Source organism: Sander lucioperca, chromosome 16 (assembly GCF_008315115.2).
Source record: "Sander lucioperca isolate FBNREF2018 chromosome 16, SLUC_FBN_1.2, whole genome shotgun sequence".
Taxonomy (NCBI): Eukaryota; Metazoa; Chordata; class Actinopteri; order Perciformes; family Percidae; genus Sander; species Sander lucioperca.
In genome coordinates, this window is record NC_050188.1 from 22,472,212 (window position 1) to 22,495,483 (window position 23,272).

General features: G+C 40.3%; 1 protein-coding gene across 2 annotated transcripts in view; it reads left to right on the forward strand.

The window, feature by feature from the left end:
* The window catches only part of rims3 (regulating synaptic membrane exocytosis 3), a 54,562-nt gene that overhangs the window by 14,686 nt on the left and 16,604 nt on the right, over positions 1 to 23,272 (forward strand). For both annotated transcript variants that reach the window (XR_004109098.2, XM_031323360.2), the window contains one exon: positions 7,735 to 8,059. Coding sequence is in view for 1 of the 2 variants with exons in the window: in XM_031323360.2 (XP_031179220.1) it covers positions 7,795 to 8,059 (265 nt within the window). In the remaining variant the exon portion in view is untranslated. The remainder of the gene's footprint in view (positions 1 to 7,734; positions 8,060 to 23,272) is intronic.

The window sequence follows — 23,272 nt, forward strand, 5'->3', positions numbered from 1 at the left end:
CAACACAGTTACCAATGTCACTTGTCAGTGTAGATGTCCTCGGGGCAAAACATATATACAGTGCACTTAAGTTCACCTTGTTTTACTTTGAAACATGTCTTCAGCCAGCTAGACACACACACACACACAACACACACACACACACACAGATGGAGGTTCTCATCATTAAAGGGTAATTTCAGTATTTATCAACCTGGATCCTATTTTCCAATGTTTTTGTGTCTAAGGCCTTTTTCACACCTATAAAGTTTGTTTGCTTTGGTCCGAATCAGTTGATGAGTTTGTAAACTTGGAGCGATCTCCACTTGGTTCGGTTTCGTTTCACTCCTGGAAAAATCCAAGCATATACCAAAATGCGTCATTACAAATCATATTCATTCCGCTTATTTGTCAGATGTGTCTGGGGCAGGAGCAAGAAAGTAAATACTGGAAGAGGGTCCTGTCTTCTGGACTAGTGCATATTTCTTGCATCTCCATGGTCAAACCAGCTCATTTAATTTAAATAATCACACATTGTTTCGCGAGCGACGTTACTACGTATGCTCTGGTCACCGAGACTTCTCTCTGCTCGACCGGTGTCTGTGTTCAACTTTAGCGGCGGCTGGCTTGACCATGCAGCTGCGAGTGAAGGACGGCGAGCTTAACTGCTGTCTATTTCTGTGAGAGAAACATTGAAGCTGCTACAGTTTGCTGCTCTGCCGCATTACAGATTGCAAAGAACACCTGACTACAGGAGCCGTTTAGCTCAGACTTGTGGAGTACGCATGCAGTAGTTGGTGTGGTTTGAGGTCCGAGCTCGTTCTCACCACAAATGAACTGCTCCAGAGTTTGTTTGAAAGCATACCGAGACCACCTCTTCAAGCAGGTCTCGGTACGCTTGGTTGGTCCACTTTTGGTGCGCGTCCCAGTGCGATTGCTGCGTTCTCACCTGCCCAAACGAACCGCACCAAGGGGAAAAAACAACTCTTGTGTGATTCAACCGAACTAAACAAGGCAGGTGTGAAAGCGCCCTAAGTGACTGATAGGAACAACAATGTTTAAAATTGGTCCAGTATTAAGCAAGACCGCTGCAGTTGGCAGCGGTTAATGGGCACCTTCAATTTACGTTCACTAAAAGTACTTGTTTTACAACATTATGGAATGGATCCCTACAGAGGTCAGCGTTTTTGGTAAAGAGTAAGATCCTTTTTGTTTAATACGAAACATCCTCGAAATCGCTATCACACCAGACTCCATTTAAATAAACAGTAATTTTATCATTCTACAACACGATTCATACAGTCTACAGAAACCAAATTCAATCAAAAGTAGGGCTGTCAATCGATTAAAAAATTTAATCTAATTAATTACATACTCTGTGATTAATTAATCGAAATTAATCGCATACATAATTAACGGTGCCTGAACCGATACTTTTTAATAAAGTTAAAAAAAGAAAAGAAAAAAAAAAGGGTACTAAACAACAGTCGGTGACATTAAAGAACGGCTTGTTTATTGCTAAGGCCATATGGTCAAAATTAAATGATTTAATAATAATGTATAACAATAACAATAACTTATTTCACTAGTAAATTGCTGTTGAACGACAAAAACAACCACCACATGGGAAAAGGCCATTTACAATAACTTCAAATGCACCACGAGGCTGTAGTTTACCAGTTTCATTGAACGCACCGTCTTGTTTCTCCAACGGCAGCTGCAGATTGTTACATACCGGTGTTGAATCCTCTACAGTAAAACACAGTCAAACTTTACACCGTTTAGCGTTAGCTGTCAGCATTGTAACCGTGTTTAATCCAGCTACTAGCTAGCGGTAGGCTAACATTAGCTGCTGTCAAGTATAGTGTTAACTGGCTAGCGGTAGGCTAACGTTAGCTGCTGTTGAGTATAGTGTTAACTAGCAGTGGTGTTTGTGTTGCCTGTATGGTCTGTTTCAGAGCATCAGAGAGAAGCACAGACATATCAGTGGCACCAGATTTCGGTAGCCAGGGTTGGCAGGAAGAAGATTTTTACAAGTAAATGTTCCAATTATGATCCAGGCAGAACATTCTCGTCTCCCTCCTTCATTTTACAGTCCAATGGTGGCTAGAACGGCTCCGGGTCAAACGTCATTATGGAATGGATCCCTACAGAGGTCAGCGTTTTTGGTAAAGAGTAAGATCCTTTTTGTTTAATACGAAACATCCTCGAAATCGCTATCACACCAGACTCCATTTAAATAAACAGTAATTTTATCATTCTACAACACGATTCATACAGTCTACAGAAACCAAATTCAATCAAAAGTAGGGCTGTCAATCGATTAAAAAATTTAATCTAATTAATTACATACTCTGTGATTAATTAATCGAAATTAATCGCATACATAATTAACGGTGCCTGAACCGATACTTTTTAATAAAGTTAAAAAAAGAAAAGAAAAAAAAAAGGGTACTAAACAACAGTCGGTGACATTAAAGAACGGCTTGTTTATTGCTAAGGCCATATGGTCAAAATTAAATGATTTAATAATAATGTATAACAATAACAATAACTTATTTCACTAGTAAATTGCTGTTGAACGACAAAAACAACCACCACATGGGAAAAGGCCATTTACAATAACTTCAAATGCACCACGAGGCTGTAGTTTACCAGTTTCATTGAACGCACCGTCTTGTTTCTCCAACGGCAGCTGCAGATTGTTACATACCGGTGTTGAATCCTCTACAGTAAAACACAGTCAAACTTTACACCGTTTAGCGTTAGCTGTCAGCATTGTAACCGTGTTTAATCCAGCTACTAGCTAGCGGTAGGCTAACATTAGCTGCTGTCAAGTATAGTGTTAACTGGCTAGCGGTAGGCTAACGTTAGCTGCTGTTGAGTATAGTGTTAACTAGCAGTGGTGTTTGTGTTGCCTGTATGGTCTGTTTCAGAGCATCAGAGAGAAGCACAGACATATCAGTGGCACCAGATTTCGGTAGCCAGGGTTGGCAGGAAGAAGATTTTTACAAGTAAATGTTCCAATTATGATCCAGGCAGAACATTCTCGTCTCCCTCCTTCATTTTACAGTCCAATGGTGGCTAGAACGGCTCCGGGTCAAACGTCAATATGGAATGGATTAATCTGCGTTATTTTTTTTAACGCGATATTTTTTCTCAGATTAATTAATCGAAATTAACGCGTTATTTTGACAGCCCTAATCAAAAGCCATCTTGGTCCGTCCAGCCTTTCTTTCTGTTCCAACCATCACCACTCTGGTTTGGTTGAAATAAACCCCTAATTCACCCATTGACATGTGAAAAGATGCTGGCTCTATACACGCTAAAAGTATTGTTTATTTAAATGGAGTCTGGTGAGTTTGGAGTTGGCAATTTCGGGGCTGTTTCTGGTTAAACAAAAAGGATCCTACTCTTTAAGAAAAAGGTCTATCTCTGTAGGGATCATTTCCATAATGTCAGACACAGAATAACAATCTGAGCCCATCAGTGGCAAAAATAGCATTTTTAGTGAATGTACATTGACAGTGCGCATTTGCCCCAGCCCGGTTCCTGTCTGCTGGTTACAGCATTCTGGCTCAATACTGGACCAGTTAACATTAGTAACTTAGACACCAATGCATGGGAAAATTGAAATTACGCCTTTAAGAGAGGAATGGATGCACATCTTATTTATTGTCACTATCAGTGTCATACTCTTCTCCCTCTCCTCCAACTTCCTGCAGTGTTTTTCTCTATGTCCATTCATTTATGAAGCATTCTCTGCTCCCACGTCTCTCTCCCTGTCCTTCTTCTTCCCTCTCTTGTTCTCCTCTGTCCTCATGGCTCTCTGAAAGCTGAATTATTCTGTTTGTCTCCCTTCTCTTGCAGCCTTCTCTATCCCTCCCCTATCCTCATTTTATCCTGCTCCGCTCGCTGTGTGTTCAAAGTACAGAGGCCCCCCCAGAGAGCCGGAGAGAAGTGCGCATGGACTGGAATAGAAAGAGTGTGAGCAGGGAAGAGAGGGAAGGCAAAAAAGAAAAGAGAAGAAAATAAGGGCATATAGGCTCACCTGAATTTTAGATTTCAAACCCCTACCGTACAGTACCTCTGCACAAAGCATGCAGTCTTCCACTTGGCTGTTATTATGAGTTTCATTACAAAATGCCGGAATTTTCCCTTTGCTACATCAGTTTATCGTTCCATAAAAGCACCCACTTCGGTTATTGTGGTAATGCTAAATGAATCCCAACAAAAGTGCCGGTCAGCAACATTTTGTGAGCTGTAAGCATTATGGCTGTGGTGGTGTGACAAAGCAGGGCACTGATGACGATTTGCAGAGACATCTGAAGCACAGGGCATTTACATCTTCACATTTGAAAGACGACTTAAGGTTAAATTCATTGTACTGTATATGTTTTATTTATGAATTCCAGTCATGGACGTGAGTGTTTTTAGTAGCATAAAGAATTTGTGCTTTCCTGCGATTAGCGGCAGATTATTTAAAACTGATGTATTTTAGTCACGTTAGAAACACCTCTCTAGGGATGGCATTGTCAGTTGGTCGGTCGGTTGGTATCTCAACAACTATTAGATTACCATGAAATGTTCAGACATTCGTGATCCCCATTAGTGACAATGAGGTTTACATTTGTAATTTTGGGTGAAAAGTCTCAACAACTATTGGATGGATTGCAGTGAAATTTGGCACACACATTCATTGTCAAGACAGGATGAATTGTAAGGATTTTTTTTTTATCCTGTCACTTTCCTTATGGCGCCACATCAAGTCAAGATTTTAATTTGTCCAATACTTTGGTTTATGACCAAATATCTGCAAAAACGATGACTTAAATACAGCCTCAGCTGTATTAGCTAATGCTAATTAGCAAATGTTAGCATGCTTACACGCTAAGATGGTTAACATGTAAACATTATACCTGATAAACATCAGCGTATTTAGCGTTGTCAATGTTGAAATGTTAGCATGATGATATTAGCATTTAGCTTAAAGCACTGCTGTGCCCAAATACAGCCTGACAGAGCTACTAGCATGGCTGTAGACTCTTAAGTCTAATTAGTTAAATTAGGGCTGAAACAATTACTCGAATAATTCGATTACTAAAAATCCTCGATGCAAAATGATTTGCCTCGAAGCTTCGTTTAATAAATGTTACCAACGTTGTATCGCTCTCGGTGTTTCCGCATGGATGATTAGTACTGTCGCATACCGGGCTGACGCCATGAAGACGGCAGTGTAAATAGTGAGGGGCTAACAGTACAGCTCCACTTTGGCAACACGACTGAAGTGTGGTGTCGCGACGTCATACATCCATGATTGATGCTCCACGCCATATGTCATGGCGGCTCATTGAGACAATCTCATACACACAATCTCATATTTAACGTGCCCGCAAAGCATTCCGGGAAGGCGGCGCTACATTTGTAAAAATGCTGTGCGTCAAAAAGCTAGCCGATGCCCATCTTTATGCAAATGAATCCGTTGAACGCGACGCGACTATCCAGTAGAAGTACACAAAAAATCTTTCAAACTAACCTTTGTCGATCTGAAATGAAGACATGAAGCAACTGTATGGCCTATTTCTCACTTAAAATGTTTTCAGAAACACGTTTCAGTGAACTATTTTCGTTAAATATGAGATTGTATTCTGTCCAAGCCACCATGACAGTCAGTTGAAATTGACGCGTTCGTCCAACATGGATGTATTACGTCGCAACACCATGCTTCAGTCGTGTCGCAAAGATGGATCAGTACTGTAAGAGAAGAGACAACAGAAAGTGTCCAAAGTTTGGAATCAGTTCAAACGTAATTTAAAACGAAAACTCTGTACAGTGTATACTGCAAAATCAAACTAGCTTACCACAATAATAGCATGGGTCATATGGACGATGAAACTACACCAAACACAACAACTACCAAAAACAAAGACAAGAAAATACGTAGCGTGACCACAATTTGATCTAAAGAGCCGACTTGTTGACTATCCCTTCGGAAAAACAGCTGATTGTTGTGCACCACTCTCTCTCACTCTCTCTCTTCAAGGAGAAACAGCTGATCAACGATCTACTAGCATAAGTGTATAACAGCTGTGTGACATTGTAATCAAATATATAAATGAAAATAGGTTGAGTATAACTAATTTTTACATATAGTCCTATATACAGATCAGTCTCAGGTTGAAACTTGTAGTTCTGAAAGTTAAGTTGCACAACTTAAGGTAATGTTTATGTATGTTTAATGTATGCCTTAGTTTGAGGTTGTTATTGTATTTCAGAAAATGTTTTCTTTAAAAATAATAATATGACACTTAAATGCACTTAGTATGTTTAGTTTTTTGAGAGATGATATTGTAAGCAATGTAGGCAATAAAAATGTAGCTTTTTCTGAAAATTAAACCAAACTATTGTATATTATTGCTCTTCAATAAAACAAAAGTATTTCTTATCCGATTAATCGATGGAATAATCGGTAGAATACTCGATTACTAAAATAATCGATAGCTGCAGCCTTAAGTTAAATGATCATGCGTGTAACGTGTGTTAAAGCATGTAAACCACCAGAGCTAGACTCATGGCATCAACTCAGTTTTGTAAGGCACTTTAAGAAGGTTCTGAGACAGCAAAAGACTGCATTGCTGTACTTTCTGTGTAAAAAAAAAAACAGGAGAAGGAGACAAAAAAATTATTGCAGGGACTGTAATGATAAAGCAGGTGGAAAGATAAGTTATATGGAAGAAGAGTAGAAAAGAAGGAGAAATATTAATAAAGGGAGAGTGAAAGCACGATGTTGGCCACAGTGCATCTACATATTTAATGTGCCCTTGGGCTGTCGGTTTAGCCTCAGTATAATCTCTCTAAAGTTAGGAGAGAGAAAAGTAAGAGTAAAAGAGAGGAGCGATCTATTCTGTGATGGAGATGCAGAAGGATAATAGTCATTTTTTCACAGAAGACATTTTGACATGTCACATTAGGAGAAGCAAAGTTGCAAATAATAAAATGAATGATGGCGGCTTCAGTTTCAGAGTCCTGTTATTGTGCATGCTGTCACACTGTCATGTCATGTCACTAGTCATGTTAAAAAGGCCTGTTGTAAGAGTTGTACCTCTGTGTGTGCATCAGTTAGATGTTACGAAGTTTATCAAAGTATAGCCAAGGTGTGCGCACACACACTAGGAACCTCTCAGGATTCAGCCAACCAGTGATGACTTGAGCTTTAGAGTTTATCATGTGTCACTGTTTAAGGTCAGACACAGAATAAGATTCCAAAAAAACACACAAGACAAATACCAGCTGACAGGGTCACCCCTCAACAGCAGGCCAGCCCTGACATTTGTGTGCGTGTGTGACTGGAAATATTTCTTAACTCACTTGAACAGTCTGCTGCCATCTGCACTGTCCTCATCTGCTGACCTTTGTGTTCTTTGTTTTCTCAGTTTGCAACACTGTTGGAGATCAAAAAGACTTGTCAGAGCTTTTCACTTTTTATTTGTCTTTTGTGGGGTAGGAAGTCATTTCTGCTGCTTCTGCAATTAGTAGGGAATTTAATTGAAAACCAAACCGAAATTTAAACTTGGTGTCCTTCAGCCTCAGGGAGCTACTGCATCTGCAAGACAAGCTATTTTTGTGTATTTCATCACCAGAGACACTGCACATTAAGATGTCCTTTATTTGAGCTGTCCCACCATCAACCTCTCTTCTCTACTTCCACCCTCACCTTAACGTCTGTTTTTTTCCTCTTTCATTTTCATTCCTCAGCCCCTCTCCAACTTTAAGGCCCTCCCCCCCAGCCTATCGGCCCTCCAGTCCAGCAGGACCATGATGCTTAGTAGCTCTGTGGAGGTGCCCAGCCCGGGCGGGCTGAGCGGCCTTAGCGGGCTGAGCGCAGCAGCTCGGAATGTGGTGCGCTCCTCCAGCATCTCCGGGGCCATGTACAACCTGGAGAAGAGTCCTGGCAGCAGGGGCCCTGACTCCACATCGTTGGCTGGCAACAAGAAGCGGCGCTCCAGTCTGGGCGCCAAGATGGTGGCCATTGTGGGGTTGTCCCAGTGGAGTAGGAGCACACAACAGCTCAACCAACAAGGTCAGTTTACAGTTTGAAATGATTCCGTTGGATGTAAACTCTTTAGATTAAGCTTCACTGTCAGTGCAGATGTCTCATTTCTTTTCTTCCACGCTTCTATATTTCCTTAACATGACTTTTGAGCCCACATTAAATACTTTCTATCACTATATATTGTTCCTTTTTTGAAGATAGAATTTTGAATATGTTAGACATTTAATTACCAACCTACGACGGCTTATTAGGGCCATTGTAGGAAAATAATGAATAATTACGAAGCTGGGGGAGGGGGTTAATATTCCGAGATTAAGTTGTAAATTTAACAGAAAAAAATCTGATATTCTCTGAGATTAAAGTCGTAAATTTATGAGAAAATAATTGGATACTCTCTGAGATTAAAGTCGTAAATTGGGAAAAAGTTTGAAAAATAGTGTTTGTTTTTCAGGGACCCACACTGCAGTGGATGGCCTAATCAAGTTATACTTTGCAATCAGATTTAGCAATAAGGAAATACTAGTGATTTTAGCCCAGAATCGACATATTATTAGAAGCATCCGGACATTGAAGAGACATTGCTGTGAACTGTGCTCCAACCGAGTTTGAGCTATTTTGGGTAGTTTTTGCTATAATAGCTTGCAGGCGCTAGGAAGGGTTCTTTTCAACATGTAAATATTAACACTTGTCTTTTCTTGTGCCATTACTACTGTAAGGCCTTTTTTTTTCTTTGGTGACTCTCTTTACAGCCACCTAAAGGCAGCAGGTATCTGTTCCCTCTGCATCTCTAACTGGAGTGATGATGTCACTGTCAAGCCAATTACGCACAGCAGATCCGCTGGTTACATTTTGTGCAACCAGCATCACACTGTACTACTTAATCTACACAGTTTCTTCTGCATGGCGTGTGGGAGACTGACACAGTTGACTGAAAACAGTTTACACAGCTCAATGAAAAAATTGTGAATCACATAAAACTTCTCGCTCCGTTTGTAACTCCCTCAGGACTGTCCGTTCCTGCGGCAGTGTTTCACCCAGTGTCCCCATCCTTAACACCGGGTAACGAGGTAACAGCTGCACACATCATCTTGTTTTAGGCTGGCCTGGAGCTCCACATTTTTTATTATAATAGCCTACAGGTTGCCTATGTGTGCTTGTGTATTGCTAGAGATTGTTAAGGTTCAAAACTAAAGTTCAAGTAAAGATTTCATTTGAAAATAATTTCCGTCCAAGTGTACAGGATTCCCAAACTGTCAGTGTGTCATGAAGGGGAGAGCTTCTCTGTGATTGAAGGGTTGTGAAAGTAGTGAATATGATGAGCCATGATAGCCACAGCCTCTAATGCACGCACCTATAATAATGCCTTCTTTCTGATCCAACCTCGTGCCCAAGTTTGCCACAAGTGTAACATGAAGCCTGGCTACGAAATTATGGAAAGTGCGTTTGGCACACTGCTGACGCACTTGGCAGGGCGCACCTGATCTGGCTGCGCCGCTGGTTAATAAGAGTTACCATGAGCAGTAGTGGTAGTGTGCACATCCCCACCGGTGAGGTGCATGGCAAAAAGGGGCTGGATACAACTGAGGAATTGCCTGAGGAAGACCCAGCAGGGTCGAAACGTTGCAGCACAATAAACGTATGGGAGTATTAGCAGAGTGCGGGCATCTCATTCTTTTTAGTTGTAATAGAGTTACCATACCATAACTCCCCCTTTTTCCTGCGCCACAGCGCAATGGACAGATAAGATAAGAAATCACTGGTTACATCTACAGTACGGGCAATTCAAATGGGATTTGTGGTACAGCAGGACACAGTACGACGGATCATCACTGCAGGCATAATAATACAACGCAAGCAGCGGTGGCGTCTGTGGTGTGATGAGGTTGATCCAACCTTGCAAAGTGAACCGATGTGGTTGCTTGACAAAACAACACAATTTTCCTGAGTTATTTTCTTGTTAATCTGTGACTTTAATCTCAGAGAATTTCTGAGTTTCTTCTCATAAATGTTTCACTGTAATCTCATAGAATTCTGAGAGAATTTATTCTCGTAAATGTATGACTTTAACTTCTTTTCACCCCCGGCTCCTTAATATTTTTGTTTTCTCTACAGTGGCCCTAGTACAACGTAGTACCCTCCTGGCTCAGCTTTAACATTTCAAATACTGTTCATGCCTTTAAAAATATTAAATGCTTCCCTGCTGCAGTTAAATTGAAACGGATGCAAACACTGGCCTAACAGATTGTTTCAGTGTATACACAATAACATTACCATAATCCCCTCCAGTGGGTATTTGATGCACTACCTCAGTTAAATTACCTGTAATATCTAATTCAACAAGCTCTCACTGGCTTTACCTTTTGTGGTATTACCAATGTAATGAGCCTTTTTTAAAAGCGTGCAACACTATTGTGTGTTGAACTCTGAAATGGCAGTAGCAGCTAGTATGTATGGTGGCTGTATGGCAATGATAGCAGCGCTCTGTTGTAGTGTGGGTCCTTTGGGGTATAATTACAGATACTGTGCAGCTGCACCAAAGGTGTTTCTAGCTTTGCGCCACAGCAGAGGACACAAACCCAGTCACTTCTGGTGGGAAGTAGGAAAAACATGTCATACACCGACTCCGCAGGGGCCAGGAGCAGCAGGGTACACAACTCACTTCAATGCAGTTGAAAACTTCCTTCATTCTTCTGTCAATGACAGGCATGTACCATCTCCCCACACCCAAAAACAAAAATGTCAATTAGTTCAAGACTTATTTCAATTGCGGTTCGAAAGAAAAATACATACAAATTATAACTATAATTGTAAGCTTATACCACCATGTTTTCTATAAGACATAATTTGACTCTTAATTTCACACATATTTAACAAAATATAGCAAACTTAGCACACCTATATATTATTTGGTGTCTTAATAGCTGCACGAGATATATGTCTGAACAAAATAAATGAAAAGTAAAACCAAAAAAAAAAAAGATTGGTAAAGCTATGATTGAGATCAGAAAATATCTCCTCAGAAAATAAGTCTAAGAATCTAACAAAGCAAAGTTCAGCACTAACTTTCAATACTTTACAGTTTTTGCGACTTAATGCTAAGGACATCATTTCCTAGTGGGACTGGAAGGTGTAAGGAATGCTATATGTCCTGTCAGCCAAAGTAGCTCTATCCTCTTTTTAATGCTCTGAACGTCTCAAATAAATTCAGTCTTTTGGTTCACTTCTTCACTGGAAAGTGAAAGTAAATATAACGAGACCAGGCAGGTTTGCTTTCTCTATTACTCTCGGCAATTTACGTGTGAACGTTGAAAGATAAGCAAGAGGAAAGATACCATTTGGGAGGACAGCGGAGGAATTTGGATGAAAGCATGAAATAAAAAAAATACATGCAAGTTTACTTAATACATGTTCCATATGGCTAATGGGCAATATGCACAGGAACACACATATAGGGCCCTATCTCGCACCCGGAGCAGCGCAAAGCCCGACGCAAGTGTCAGTTTCCCGTCCAGCGCCCGCGTCGTTTAAATAGCAAATGCACCTGCGGCCATCTTTGCGCCCATGGGCGTGCTGGTCTTACAGGGAGGTGTGTTCAGGTGCATTATTGGCGTATTGCTATCTTGAGGAAACGGAAAGTGATCGCGTCATTGACCAACAAAAACCTGGTCCAAAGTCAATAACGCAGCATTTCATTGTTATTTTAACAGTGAATTAGTAAAATGTGCCTAGGCTCGTGCACAGTGCGCGCACACTATGCTTGTTACACACACACACACACACACAGGGACGCGCAGCAGCACACAAACATGCAATAAAAATAAAAATATTACAATGTGAAATAGTATTATAATATGATTTGCTCGCGCGCTTTCACTCCACGCACTAGCAGATCAGTTTCTTCTCCTGAAAATCTCTCCTTCCTGCTTAGCAAATCTGCCATCATAATAACAATGCGCCAAAGGTATAAACGCGCCTGGCTTTTAAAGGGAATGGGAGATGACACTCTGATTGGTTTATTGCATTTAATGCCCAAAACACACCTATGATTAATGAATACACTACGTACAACCCTTTTGAACCATGCGCCCGGCGCACAGACCCTTTTTTCCGCCGTTAAACTAGCAAAAGTGGATTTGTACGCGCCCTAAACGCACCTGCGCCAGGCGCTTCACGCCGTGCGCTTAGATCGTTAAAATAGGGCACATACAGTCATTCACATGCCTGCATACACACACACACACACACACACACACACACCTAAATCCTGTATCATTATCTTGTATCATCAACTGTTTTTGACTCCCATCACTGATATGGCTGTTGCTTCAGTACTCACACACACACACACACACACACACACACACACACACACACACACACACACACACACACACACACACACACACTATGCTCAGTGCACTGAGGCACAGCTGACACTGACGCAGGGAGAGCTGTCGATATTTTCACCACAGGGGCTTTCATGTCTCTGTGTTCGTGGTGATGAGGAGAGCACAACGGAGGGGAAAGTATGGACGAGGAGGCTAGGAGGGGCTGACGATGTAGAGAAGAGGAAGGGGAGACGAGGGGTGTGTCTAAATTTAGATGTTCTCAGTTGCCAGAGGAACACATTGCGTCTGGAGCAAAATCACAGTATCATGCACCGCTCCTTCCTCTTCCATCTATACCACATCTTGTTATAGCTGTATCATCTTGAGCTCCTGGATGATAGTTCCCTTGGTAAATTTGGGAAAAAGAGAGCACTGGTATTGGATATGGACTTGTTATTGGCAGAGCCTGAGTTTAGGTATCGGTATTGGGGGAGGAAAAGTGGGATTAGATCATCCATATTTGAAATAATCTCAGGTAGGCTAAAAAAAAAAGGTTTCATTTGATTTAGGTGTAAATGAAATCCCAATCCAGGTATTTTACAATACTTTACATTACATCCACCCGACATAAATATTATGTCACTTTTCTAATGGGAATTGGCCGTTTCCTCACAACTTTACAAGGCTGAGCCTGGAAATCTATTCCTGGAGACAAACAAGGCTATTTACTCAATGGCGAAGAGAGGCTGAAATGGGCAACCTTAATCTGTTGTTTTCCCTACCTCATAATTCACAAAACAAGAGGCAAAACAATGGCTGCATATAATTAGTTGGGCGACCCACACAGACAGACAGACCGAAGGTCACGCAGACAGATGAACAGAGTGATATGCAGACATTTCTCCTCGCCCGTCGAGTTCAAATAAGGTCCTCTACCTGTTCCTTCCTGGAGGTTGTTAATGGCCCAATCTGGTCAGCTGTCATTGCTCTATGTTCCAAGTGACACGTGCACTGATTTGCTGATGGGGCAGGTCGGCCCAGGTGCCTGCCCCCTGCTTCGCTCGGTTGGTTACCTAATAGCCGATAAGTCATTGGTCCCCAGAGGAGATGTGTGATGGAAGTAAGTAATTTAGACTCTGGGTGCAGAAATGGGAAAAATAATTGGAATGCATTCCGCAAAAGAAGAGATAAATTAACCAGATGTCTTGTAGCCATTGATTAATTGATTGATATTATTGAATAACTTGCTGTTGTATGTTATGGTGGTTGCAAAGTGAACCTTGTGGGGAAAAGAGAGACTCCACAAAATCTCTTGAATGCCTTTATTGTTTTTTTTTTTGTCATTACTCTAAATGTATTGCACCCATGTTATGACTTTTTAGATAAGATCATAAGCAGTCCTCTTGTGGCTAAATAATAAGATGTATTGTGGATGACTCAATAGAATTAATGGAGAGGTAAAGAGAGAGTGAGTGAACAATGATGTAAAAAAAGACAAAGTAAACGGAGACAGTGGGTTAATATGTCAGCGTCTCACCATTAAAGCGCTATTAGGAAGTAATGTGATTATGGTGTTGTTATTTTGTCAGAGTTTCTGCAGGGTATGTTCCAGCCGTAATTCATTTTGTGAATTGGATCCAGTCAATTTACAACTATCAGCAGAATATGTCCCGGTAAGCTCTTATGCAACCATGGAAGTTTGTTTTTGTAGACGTGTCTTAGCAAGAATTGCATTTTATTTTTGAAATAGACTAGAAGTGTTGCGTCTTTTGGAAAATGCAACTTTGAAAAGGAGAATTACTGTTTCTTAATGCAGCCGTTATCTCTTCTCAGATATTAAAGTCTTTCTCATTGGAGGTTCTTAGTGGGCTTTAAAGTGGCCATATTATGCTCATTTTCAGGTCCATAATTGTATTTTGAAGAATAGGTTTACCTGGTTTATTTATCAAAAAATACCCTATTTTTGTTGTACTGCAGACTTCTTCTAAACGAGGGCGCACTTCCAACTTTGCATGGAATACCTGCAGAATAGGGACATGTAAGTAGTTATTTTGTAGATTATGGTGAATTTGTGTGTGTTGTAGCAGTGTTTTGCCATTGAGAACGAGGGGGCTAACCGCTAGCATGCTAGCGCTAGCATGGTTTAGCCCCGTCGTTTCGGCTAGTGACGTAGAAAACCCTGCAGATTTTTACCAGCTCACCCGGAGACTAAAGGCAGGTTACATTCAGAAACCTGTATCTCACTCAAAACAGCATGGATGTTTTTTTTTCAAAGTTTGTATGTGTGTGGAAGCACCAGAGACACAAAATAAGTAATAAGAAAAAGTGTTTTTTTCATAATATGGGCACTTTAAACTTTTCACAACTTTGGTGTCCAATTAGTCTGGTCTTTTACAGTTATAGTCCTCATTAGGGGTGTGACCATACATTCACAAAATTTGTAACAAAGATAAAATGAAAACAAACTATTGCTCACTTAATTAATCCTGGCATAAATCTACAATGAACTCCTTCCATCCTTCCATATCCCACTGTACAAAAATTGTAATTAAATTGTAAATTGTAAGGTTTGCAGAAAGAATAGAGTAAATGGCTGAACTGAAATGTAAACATCTATATACAAACTGACTTTAGATGTCTAAAGTAGGACAAGGACATTTCTTTAAGACTGCAGCCTTGTCAACATTTTCAGACAGCAGCTGAGGCCTCTGACAGTTCTTAGTATTAATGGATGCCATATAATTGTGCCCTCTGGTGTTTCCAAACAGAAATGTGTAACTTTAGTTTTAGCATAAGTCACATTTAACAATGCATCTGGCATCTCAAACAGCATACGTCCCTTTTTATACTTCACTTGTCTCTGCACTTATCTGCCAAAGATAGCTATTAGAATTAAAGATGCAGTAGGTAAGACTTATAAAACTAACTTTCTGTCATATTTGCTGAAACTGACCCTATGTTCAAGTAGAACTACATGAAGCCATAGACAGTATATAAGAATGGACCAACAGATCCCGTTGCTCTGGACGGAAACCAGTGAAGGATATTAGGTGAGCGCTGAGTGTTACTGCGCAGCCTCCAACTGAGAGAGACGACGTAAATGTGACGTGAGCAACCTGTCTGAAAGTTGGAAGTCTTCTGGTAGCTGTGCCAAGAGAAATCTCAATGATTCCCAATCTTGCAGAGACGGAGAGCGTAGGTATATGTAAGGAGATAACATGGATACAGGCTAATTATTGCTAACTAAAATGCTAGTTAACATTAGTAATTAAACAGCTAATGTAAGTCGAAACTGCCTGCAAGCTTCTCCTGTACTATACGGTAATTTCTCTACTATGCGACAGTAAGTCGCGTGGTTATGACACAATCGTTAGCCTATTTTTACAAAAACGCCTGCTACGGAGCCATAGCGTGAGGTACAAGGTAATGGAGCCTTTTATACATTGTCGTGTTTCTTTAGAAATAAACAATGGACAAATAAAGTCTTTAAACGCCTCAGATGTAAAGTTATTCGCTGTCAAAGTGACGTCAAAATGAATGGCAGTCAATGGAATGCTAACGTCGGGTGATCGTTTTGTAGCATCAAAATGGCGTCATAGGAGGTTCGAGCTCTGAAGCGAAGCTTACCCCCTTGCATGAAGCAGGTAATTTAAAAAAGAATCTGGCTCCTACAGCCTGTAGTGTGATTTGCAAAAATCCACAGCTCCCTGTTCAGATGGTCCAATCAGGGCCAGGGGGGGGTGTCTAACTGCTCAGGCACATGCATTTCATAGCGTCCTCCCCTCCCCCTTCCCCGTGCACGAGTTGCAAATAGGTTTCGGTTTCTTCTTCTTCCCCCCTCTTCACACGCGCTCTATCGTGCACAGTTCTCCCTTGTGGGGGGAGGGGCTTAGGAGAAAGGGGGGAAGGACTGAGAAGTTGTCGATGTTCACATTTTTTGGCTAAGTCCTGGATCTTCACAATCCTACCTACAGCACCTTTAAGGTATCAAAGTTAGGTTGATTACAGCATCGAATAGAGATGTAGGCCAAAGAACAAACCCGATGAACATGAACACACGTAGAACAGTGGTTCTCAAACTTGTTTCAATAATGTACCCCCTTTGAAATATTTTTTCAGCCCAGAACCCCCTGAGCAGCGCAACATGTTTTCAGTAGAAAAAAAGCCTATTTAAAGAGGTACCATAGACCCTTTTAGGCTAAACAACAACCTAACTGAAAAACACTTAAATGCTAGCCAACATTTCAAATGTTTGGAATCCATCACTAAATTAATTCGTTATTGTAGTAAAATTATTTTAGGAATTACGCATAAAAAATCTCATGTACCCCCTGCAGTACTAAAAAGTACCCCAGAAATACTGGCATAGAAGATTAGGATAGATATATTCCTTAATGTTGTATCAACACTTTTTAGTACACTTTCACAAAACTGGTGTTATTTAAAAGGTGTGGTCCATATTTAGATCCTTTGATACAGGCTGCTCTCATGCATTTCTACAAATAAGTACTGTGTGTGTATGGTTTTCTTCCATAATGTAACTCACGTTTCCTTATGCAATTCCAGGTACAGCCCTGACTCCCACCGTGTCATTGCCTTGTTATTCTGGGTTTTGTAACAGGCGAGTGTTGAGGATGGCATTTTGGTTCTGTCTGTTCTATTTTTTACCTGCTATTATTGGTGTTGGTGAGGAGAAAGCATGCGCAAGCACGCACGCATTCACACACAGTTTTCCAGGTTTAATGGGTGAGTCACTCCTCTGCTGAACAGTCTTATCTCCTGAGCAGGTTTATCCATGGCTGTAAAAAAGAGGGTCAGCAGAGCGTCTCTTAGCACACTGTCAGTCTGCACGGACGGACGCGGCTTGCAGAGAAACAAGCGCCTCTGATGAGACGCAGTGCACCAGGAGAGTTAGATTAAAGGAAACCAGGCGTCGATGTGTGTCTGTTTGTGTGTGTTTTTGGTGAGCGTCCCAGTGAAAGGCTTCAACTCCGCGCGTTTGGCTGGTGCACATTTACACTCAATCACCTCACTCTTTTCTGCTCCATTTAGCTCTCTCAACCCACACAACACCCACCCATTTTATTTTCTCAACCTTGCTTTACAATTCCTTTTAGATATTCTTCATTTAAATCTTACTGTATTCGGTATGTTTATTTCTGTGCTGCTGAAATAAACCAGAGACACAGAAAAAAAACAGAGATGGAAAAATGTGACACAAGAATAGAAACCTTGTTAGTTTGCTTATTGAATTGATTCCAACTTTGTTCTCAGACCAATAGCAGCCACATTTCTGGATATGCTATTATCAGACAAATCATTTCTGAGTTGGCTGAGTGTAACTGTAGCTCCAACCTGGGAGTGAAGGTATGTGAAGGGGCTTGTACCATCGCCAGTAATGTAAAGAGACCCATTTTTCATGCTTCTAACTCTGAGAATTATTTATAGTGCCATAAATTTTGTTTTGTTATGCCAAATACTCAAATAAAATCCTTTGTAAGTTTTGTTTCTCTGTGAGGAGCACCTTTACCAAAGCTATGCAACTTCCACTACTACTCCTAAACAGCTTTGGAAACTGTATGCTTAAATCATGATATGTGACTAGCTTTAGATAGCCTTAGCATCTATTGGGATTCTGTCATTGACAATCATGGCGGCGGTGTTTTAGAGTTTTCTGTCTTTAGTTGCCGTTTGCCCACAGTTCTGGTTATTACTGATAAGCAAAGAGCAGTGCTTATAATGTGCAACTCTGACAGGATAATGTTTAGCTGAAGCTCTGCTTTGATCAGTTTGCCTGAACTACAGTGTACATAAAAAGTCTTTGTAGATTCCTAAATCCCTGCAGTGTGAACATTGTGCTCCCCCACATTGAGATAGCTGTGCAGGACAGGCTGATGAGAGGCAGATGGGAGATAGCTATGGATAACATTTTAACATAACATTTCAAGATTGGCATTTTAGTACTTGGGGTGTTTTTTTGGGGTGACTCACGCATGCCCTACTTCTAGCTCTGTTTCTGAGTCATAGCTAGGAAACACACTAGGAATTTTGGCAGAGACATTTTGGAAAGCTTACGGTGATCAGATCCTTCCAGGCAAAATTTACCCCGAAAGGGAATTCTTACATATAAAGACAGCTCACAAAAGACTTTTAAACAAAATGAGCAACAGTGGATACAAAGCAATGGATTGTTAGAATAGCAACAATGGAAGTTGTTGAATCACTGCAGCATCTGACCTGTGGTAACTGTGCTTTCCTAATAATAGCTGTTTCACAGGATAACTACACATGATAGCTATTCATATTCGCTATGACTCATGGAAAAGTCCTCATTGACTCTTTTAAAGTGGCCATATTATGCTCATTTTCAGGTTCATAATTGTATTTTGAGGTTGTACCAGAATAGGTTAACATGGTTTAATTTTCAAAAAACACCATATTTTTGTTGTATTGCACATTGCTGCAGCTCCTCTTTTTACCCTGTGTTCAGGTCTCTGTTTTAGCTACAGAGTGAGACCTCTCACTGCTGTAACATCTTTGTTGGCAGTCGCACATGCGCAGTAGCTAGGTAAGATCACATCATCTAGCTAGCTGTTTGTTTCTACAACTGCAGTAGTACAAGGCAGGATTAGCTGGGAGACTTCTTCTAAACGAGGGCACACTTCCAACTTTGAGTGGAATACCTGTAGAATAGGGACATGTACGTAGTTCTTTTGTAGATTATGGTGAACTAGTGTGTGTTTTGCCATTCAGAACGAGCTAGCATGCTACGTTTAGCCACCTCGTTTCGGCTAGTGACGTAAAAAGCCCTGCCGATTTTAAACAGCTCACCCGAAGACTGAAGGCAGGACACCTTCAGAAATATCTCACTCTTTTTTCCAAGTTTGTATGTGTGTGGAAGCACCAGAGACACAAAATAACACCCCAAATCCCAGAAAAAGTGATTTTTTTCATAATAAGGGCACTTAAAGCTGCATTTCAAGTGAGACTGCTGCTCGGTTGTGTCCCTCACCCCACCTCCTTCACCTCATTTTTCTTTTGAAGTGTGTTAAGTCACTGGCTCTCCTGACACATACAAACTGAAACCTTACTCATGTCTCTAAAAGCTTTCTCTTCGGTGCCACCGGTGCTTTTAGAGGCTACCTAACACCAGCTAAGCTGACCGGCGATCACTTTTTGTCCCCTTTCTGTTTCTCATCTCTCCACTCGCCGTACTCCCTCATCGCCCTCTTTGTGTTTCCTCCAGCTCACTGACATCTTCATTTCCCTCTCTATCTCTCCTTCATTCATCTCTCCTTATTTTCATTTGCTCGCACTTTGAGCCTATCATGTTATCCCAATCTCGCCCACCGACTCCTCCATGCTCCATTCTCTATTCTTAGCCAGATAGATTGGTGAACCATTCGACTGGGAATCTGTCTTTCTTTGTGCCTGTATACCTGCTAGTGTGTGTGCTTGTGCGCGTACACACTCTGCGTCTCATCAAAGTCTAGACTAATCTCAGTTGTAAAGCACCTACAGTCAGTAATTATATTAAAAGGAATAATTTGACATTTCTTGAAAATAAAAATGCCTATTTGCTTTCTTGCTGAGAGTCACAGGACAGGATTGATACCAATCTAATGTCGGTATGTAAATATGAAGGTACTGCCAGCAGCAGTTAGCTCAGCTTAGAATAGAATAACGACAAGAAACGGGGAAAAGGCTAGCCTGGCTCTGAAGCTTAAGAAATGACTTCCTGGAGGAAGGTCATTAGGTCATTTTCTTGACCTAAGTGTAATTTTCTTTACACAAAGTGGAGCTTGCTTTATTATTCTGCCTTAAGTGAACACGGTTACCTGAAAAATAGTTAAATTAGATCAGAAGGAAATGGAAATTTGAGCTGCAAAGATTAATCAATAAGTTGTCAATTATTAAATTAATCGCTAACTATTTTGATAATCGATCAATCGATTTGAGTCATATTTTATGAAGCTGATTCCAGTTTCCTAAATGTGAATATTTTCTAATTTCTTCACTCCTCTATGACAGTAAACTGAATATCTTTGAGTTGTGGACAAAACACGATGAGTATATGTTCAGTGCTTAACAATCAACGGAAGGTGAAATATTAAAATGTTAAGTTTGTTTCTAGCCCTCCGATGTCATCTGTTTCTTCTCATGCTTCTTCCGTAAATAGTTTGGCCATCTTGCATAATTTGCCGCTAAGTTGAGTAATCAAGAGGAAATTACATCTGAATTAGATTACTCTTTCCCTCATTGTAATTAATTGGCAGGAGACCGTGCGGCATATTAACTCACTGACAGACATCCTGCCATACATGAAGGTTTTAGATTTCAAGAAACCATTTCCTATGCAACACGGTGCTGAGAAAGGCTAATTGCCTCACATTGACCACTCCCTGGCTTATGTCCCTGCCTGAGCTGTTGATGTGACTCTCACAAACACTGACAGTGCACGCACGCAAAGACAACACGGGAGATTAGTTTTGTTTAACTCCCATGCATTATCCTTAAAGACAAAGCAACACTTAGGATACTAAGCTACACGTAACGCTCTGCATGCTCTGAGTTAAATAACTGTCTGAGAAAAGTGGACTGCTGGTTGTGTGAATTATAGAGAAAAATGTAAAAGGAAGAACACAAACATACACACGTGATACACACAGACATAAAGATGTAAAGAGGGTTTACTATTCCCTAAAATGTTGGCATTACTTTGTATTAGTATTATGAAAGATTCTCCTCAGACTGCCCTCAATGGAATAGTTTGACATTTTGGGAAATACGTTTATTCACTTTTTTGCAGAGAGTCTGATGAGAAGATTTATACCACTCATGTCTGTATGTGCTAATTACTGAGCTTTAGAGGTGCTGGTAGTCTGATTTTATTACCTTTGGCCAGAGCCAGGCTGGCTGTTTAACCTTGTTTCCAATCATAATGCTAAGCGAAGCTAACTGCCAGCAGGCCCCAGCTACACATACAAGTATAAGGGGGGTATTGATCTTCTCGGCAAGAAAGTGAATTCAGCGTATTTCCCAAAATGTCAAACTATGTCTTAAACACTCACACAGTTAACCTGCTTCATCAGGATTGTGTGGGTTTGATTTTGTCAGATTTGATTGACAGTGGCCAAGCAACCTACCAGCTCTCATCAGAGTCTGATTAAAATGCTAAATCCTGATTGGAGCACATAAGTAGGTGACATAATGTTTTTTCTAATTAACCCCCGCCCACATCAAACCAGTGAGAAACCCAGAAATCATCATGTAAAATGACCCAAACTGTTTCTAAAATAGGCAGAACAGTGTGTTAGTGTAAGATCTCATTACCCATAGTAAGAAGCTGATTGAGGAAATACGTTTTCAGGGCCTTTAAGTGTAAAAAGAAATGTTCTACTACTGTAGCTTAACTGGAGGCATTACGTTCTATTGGTACTATGAATGAGTCTCCTCAGGCTGTTTATGTGCCTTTGAGCAAAGCACTGAAACAGTAAGGCTGCTCACATTCAGGCTTAGTGTTCAGTGTTACAGGCTCATGCTGTGTTTTAACCGGGGATGTCCTGGAGGGTAAAAAGCACTGAACTCCATCTACATAAGTTTTTTAATTTGCAGAATAGAGTTTACAGTTTTTCTCAGTCTCTTTGGAACATTTCTCAGATCAGAAATTGAAAATTCTCAAAACTACCTGTTCCATCTTCACATCATTATGCCACTTGTGCACATCAAAAAAGCAGTTTCTCATTTCTTTGAACAAGTTGCAAATGCTTTGGTACATCCATGCAAATGATTATGTACAATTCTCTACTGTTTCCTACATTATCAATTGCTTATGTCATGTTGATCAAAATGTATTATAATGGATCTCTGTTGAATAGTCTCACCCCCCACAACATTTAGGCATTAGTTCATAGCATAAGTCTTTACATGCAAAATGGTTGAACAAGTTGTCATAATATGTCAAGCATATTTCTATACATTTCCATTAGACTTTTTTTCTAAATCTGTCCTGAATTGGTAAATTGCTCCCAGGTGAATCTTGACTTTCTCTAACGAAGGTGCATCTCATGAACCATCAACTGGCAAGTATATATATATACTGTATATACAGGAGGTGTAGGAAGACTGCACTGTAATTCCTACAGCACTGCATGGACAGTTTTCCCTAAGGAGATGTCCTATGTTCACATTTTTGTTTTTTTTCTTTGTGCTGCAGTGCTGTCTTTTACTTTCTGTATCGCAATGACATGGTCTGTCAACAAATTACAGTACAAACAGTAAAAGCGTAAATGTGAATCTTGTCCAGTCTCTTGCAATCAAACTCCCACATACACTAAGGTGTAACCTACAATTTACAATAATTGTCATCAAAACTTTAGTCATAGTTTACATCAGAACATCCCTCCAGAGTACATTGTTATATTAACATCTTAACTAAGCAATTTGACTGTCTTACAATGACACAAGGACTTGTCATTCTGATGGCACTGACATGTTCATTGACACAGATATTTACTTTTGAGAAATGTACCAAAGCGACTGAGAAAATGTCATTTGTAGGCTAATATGGTCCCTTTAATTCCTAGTACACGGCATAGAAAGTACTATAAAATCGGTTTCAAGTTACATGAATGCTCTGTATTATATTCATAGTTTTTTTTTGAAAATATGTTTATTGCAGATCAACATTGGGTACAGACTGCACTGGTTCATACAAGCAACATTATTATTTCCATTTTCTTATTCATACAATAACAACAATACAGCAGCAACCAAGAACATACAATTGTAATAATTTGGCGGATTCTAAATACATCAATGGTGAGGCACAGTAGCAAATAGCATGACATAATCATAGTTATATATATATACTGTGAAAAACAGACTCACTGGCTATATTCTTATGTAACTG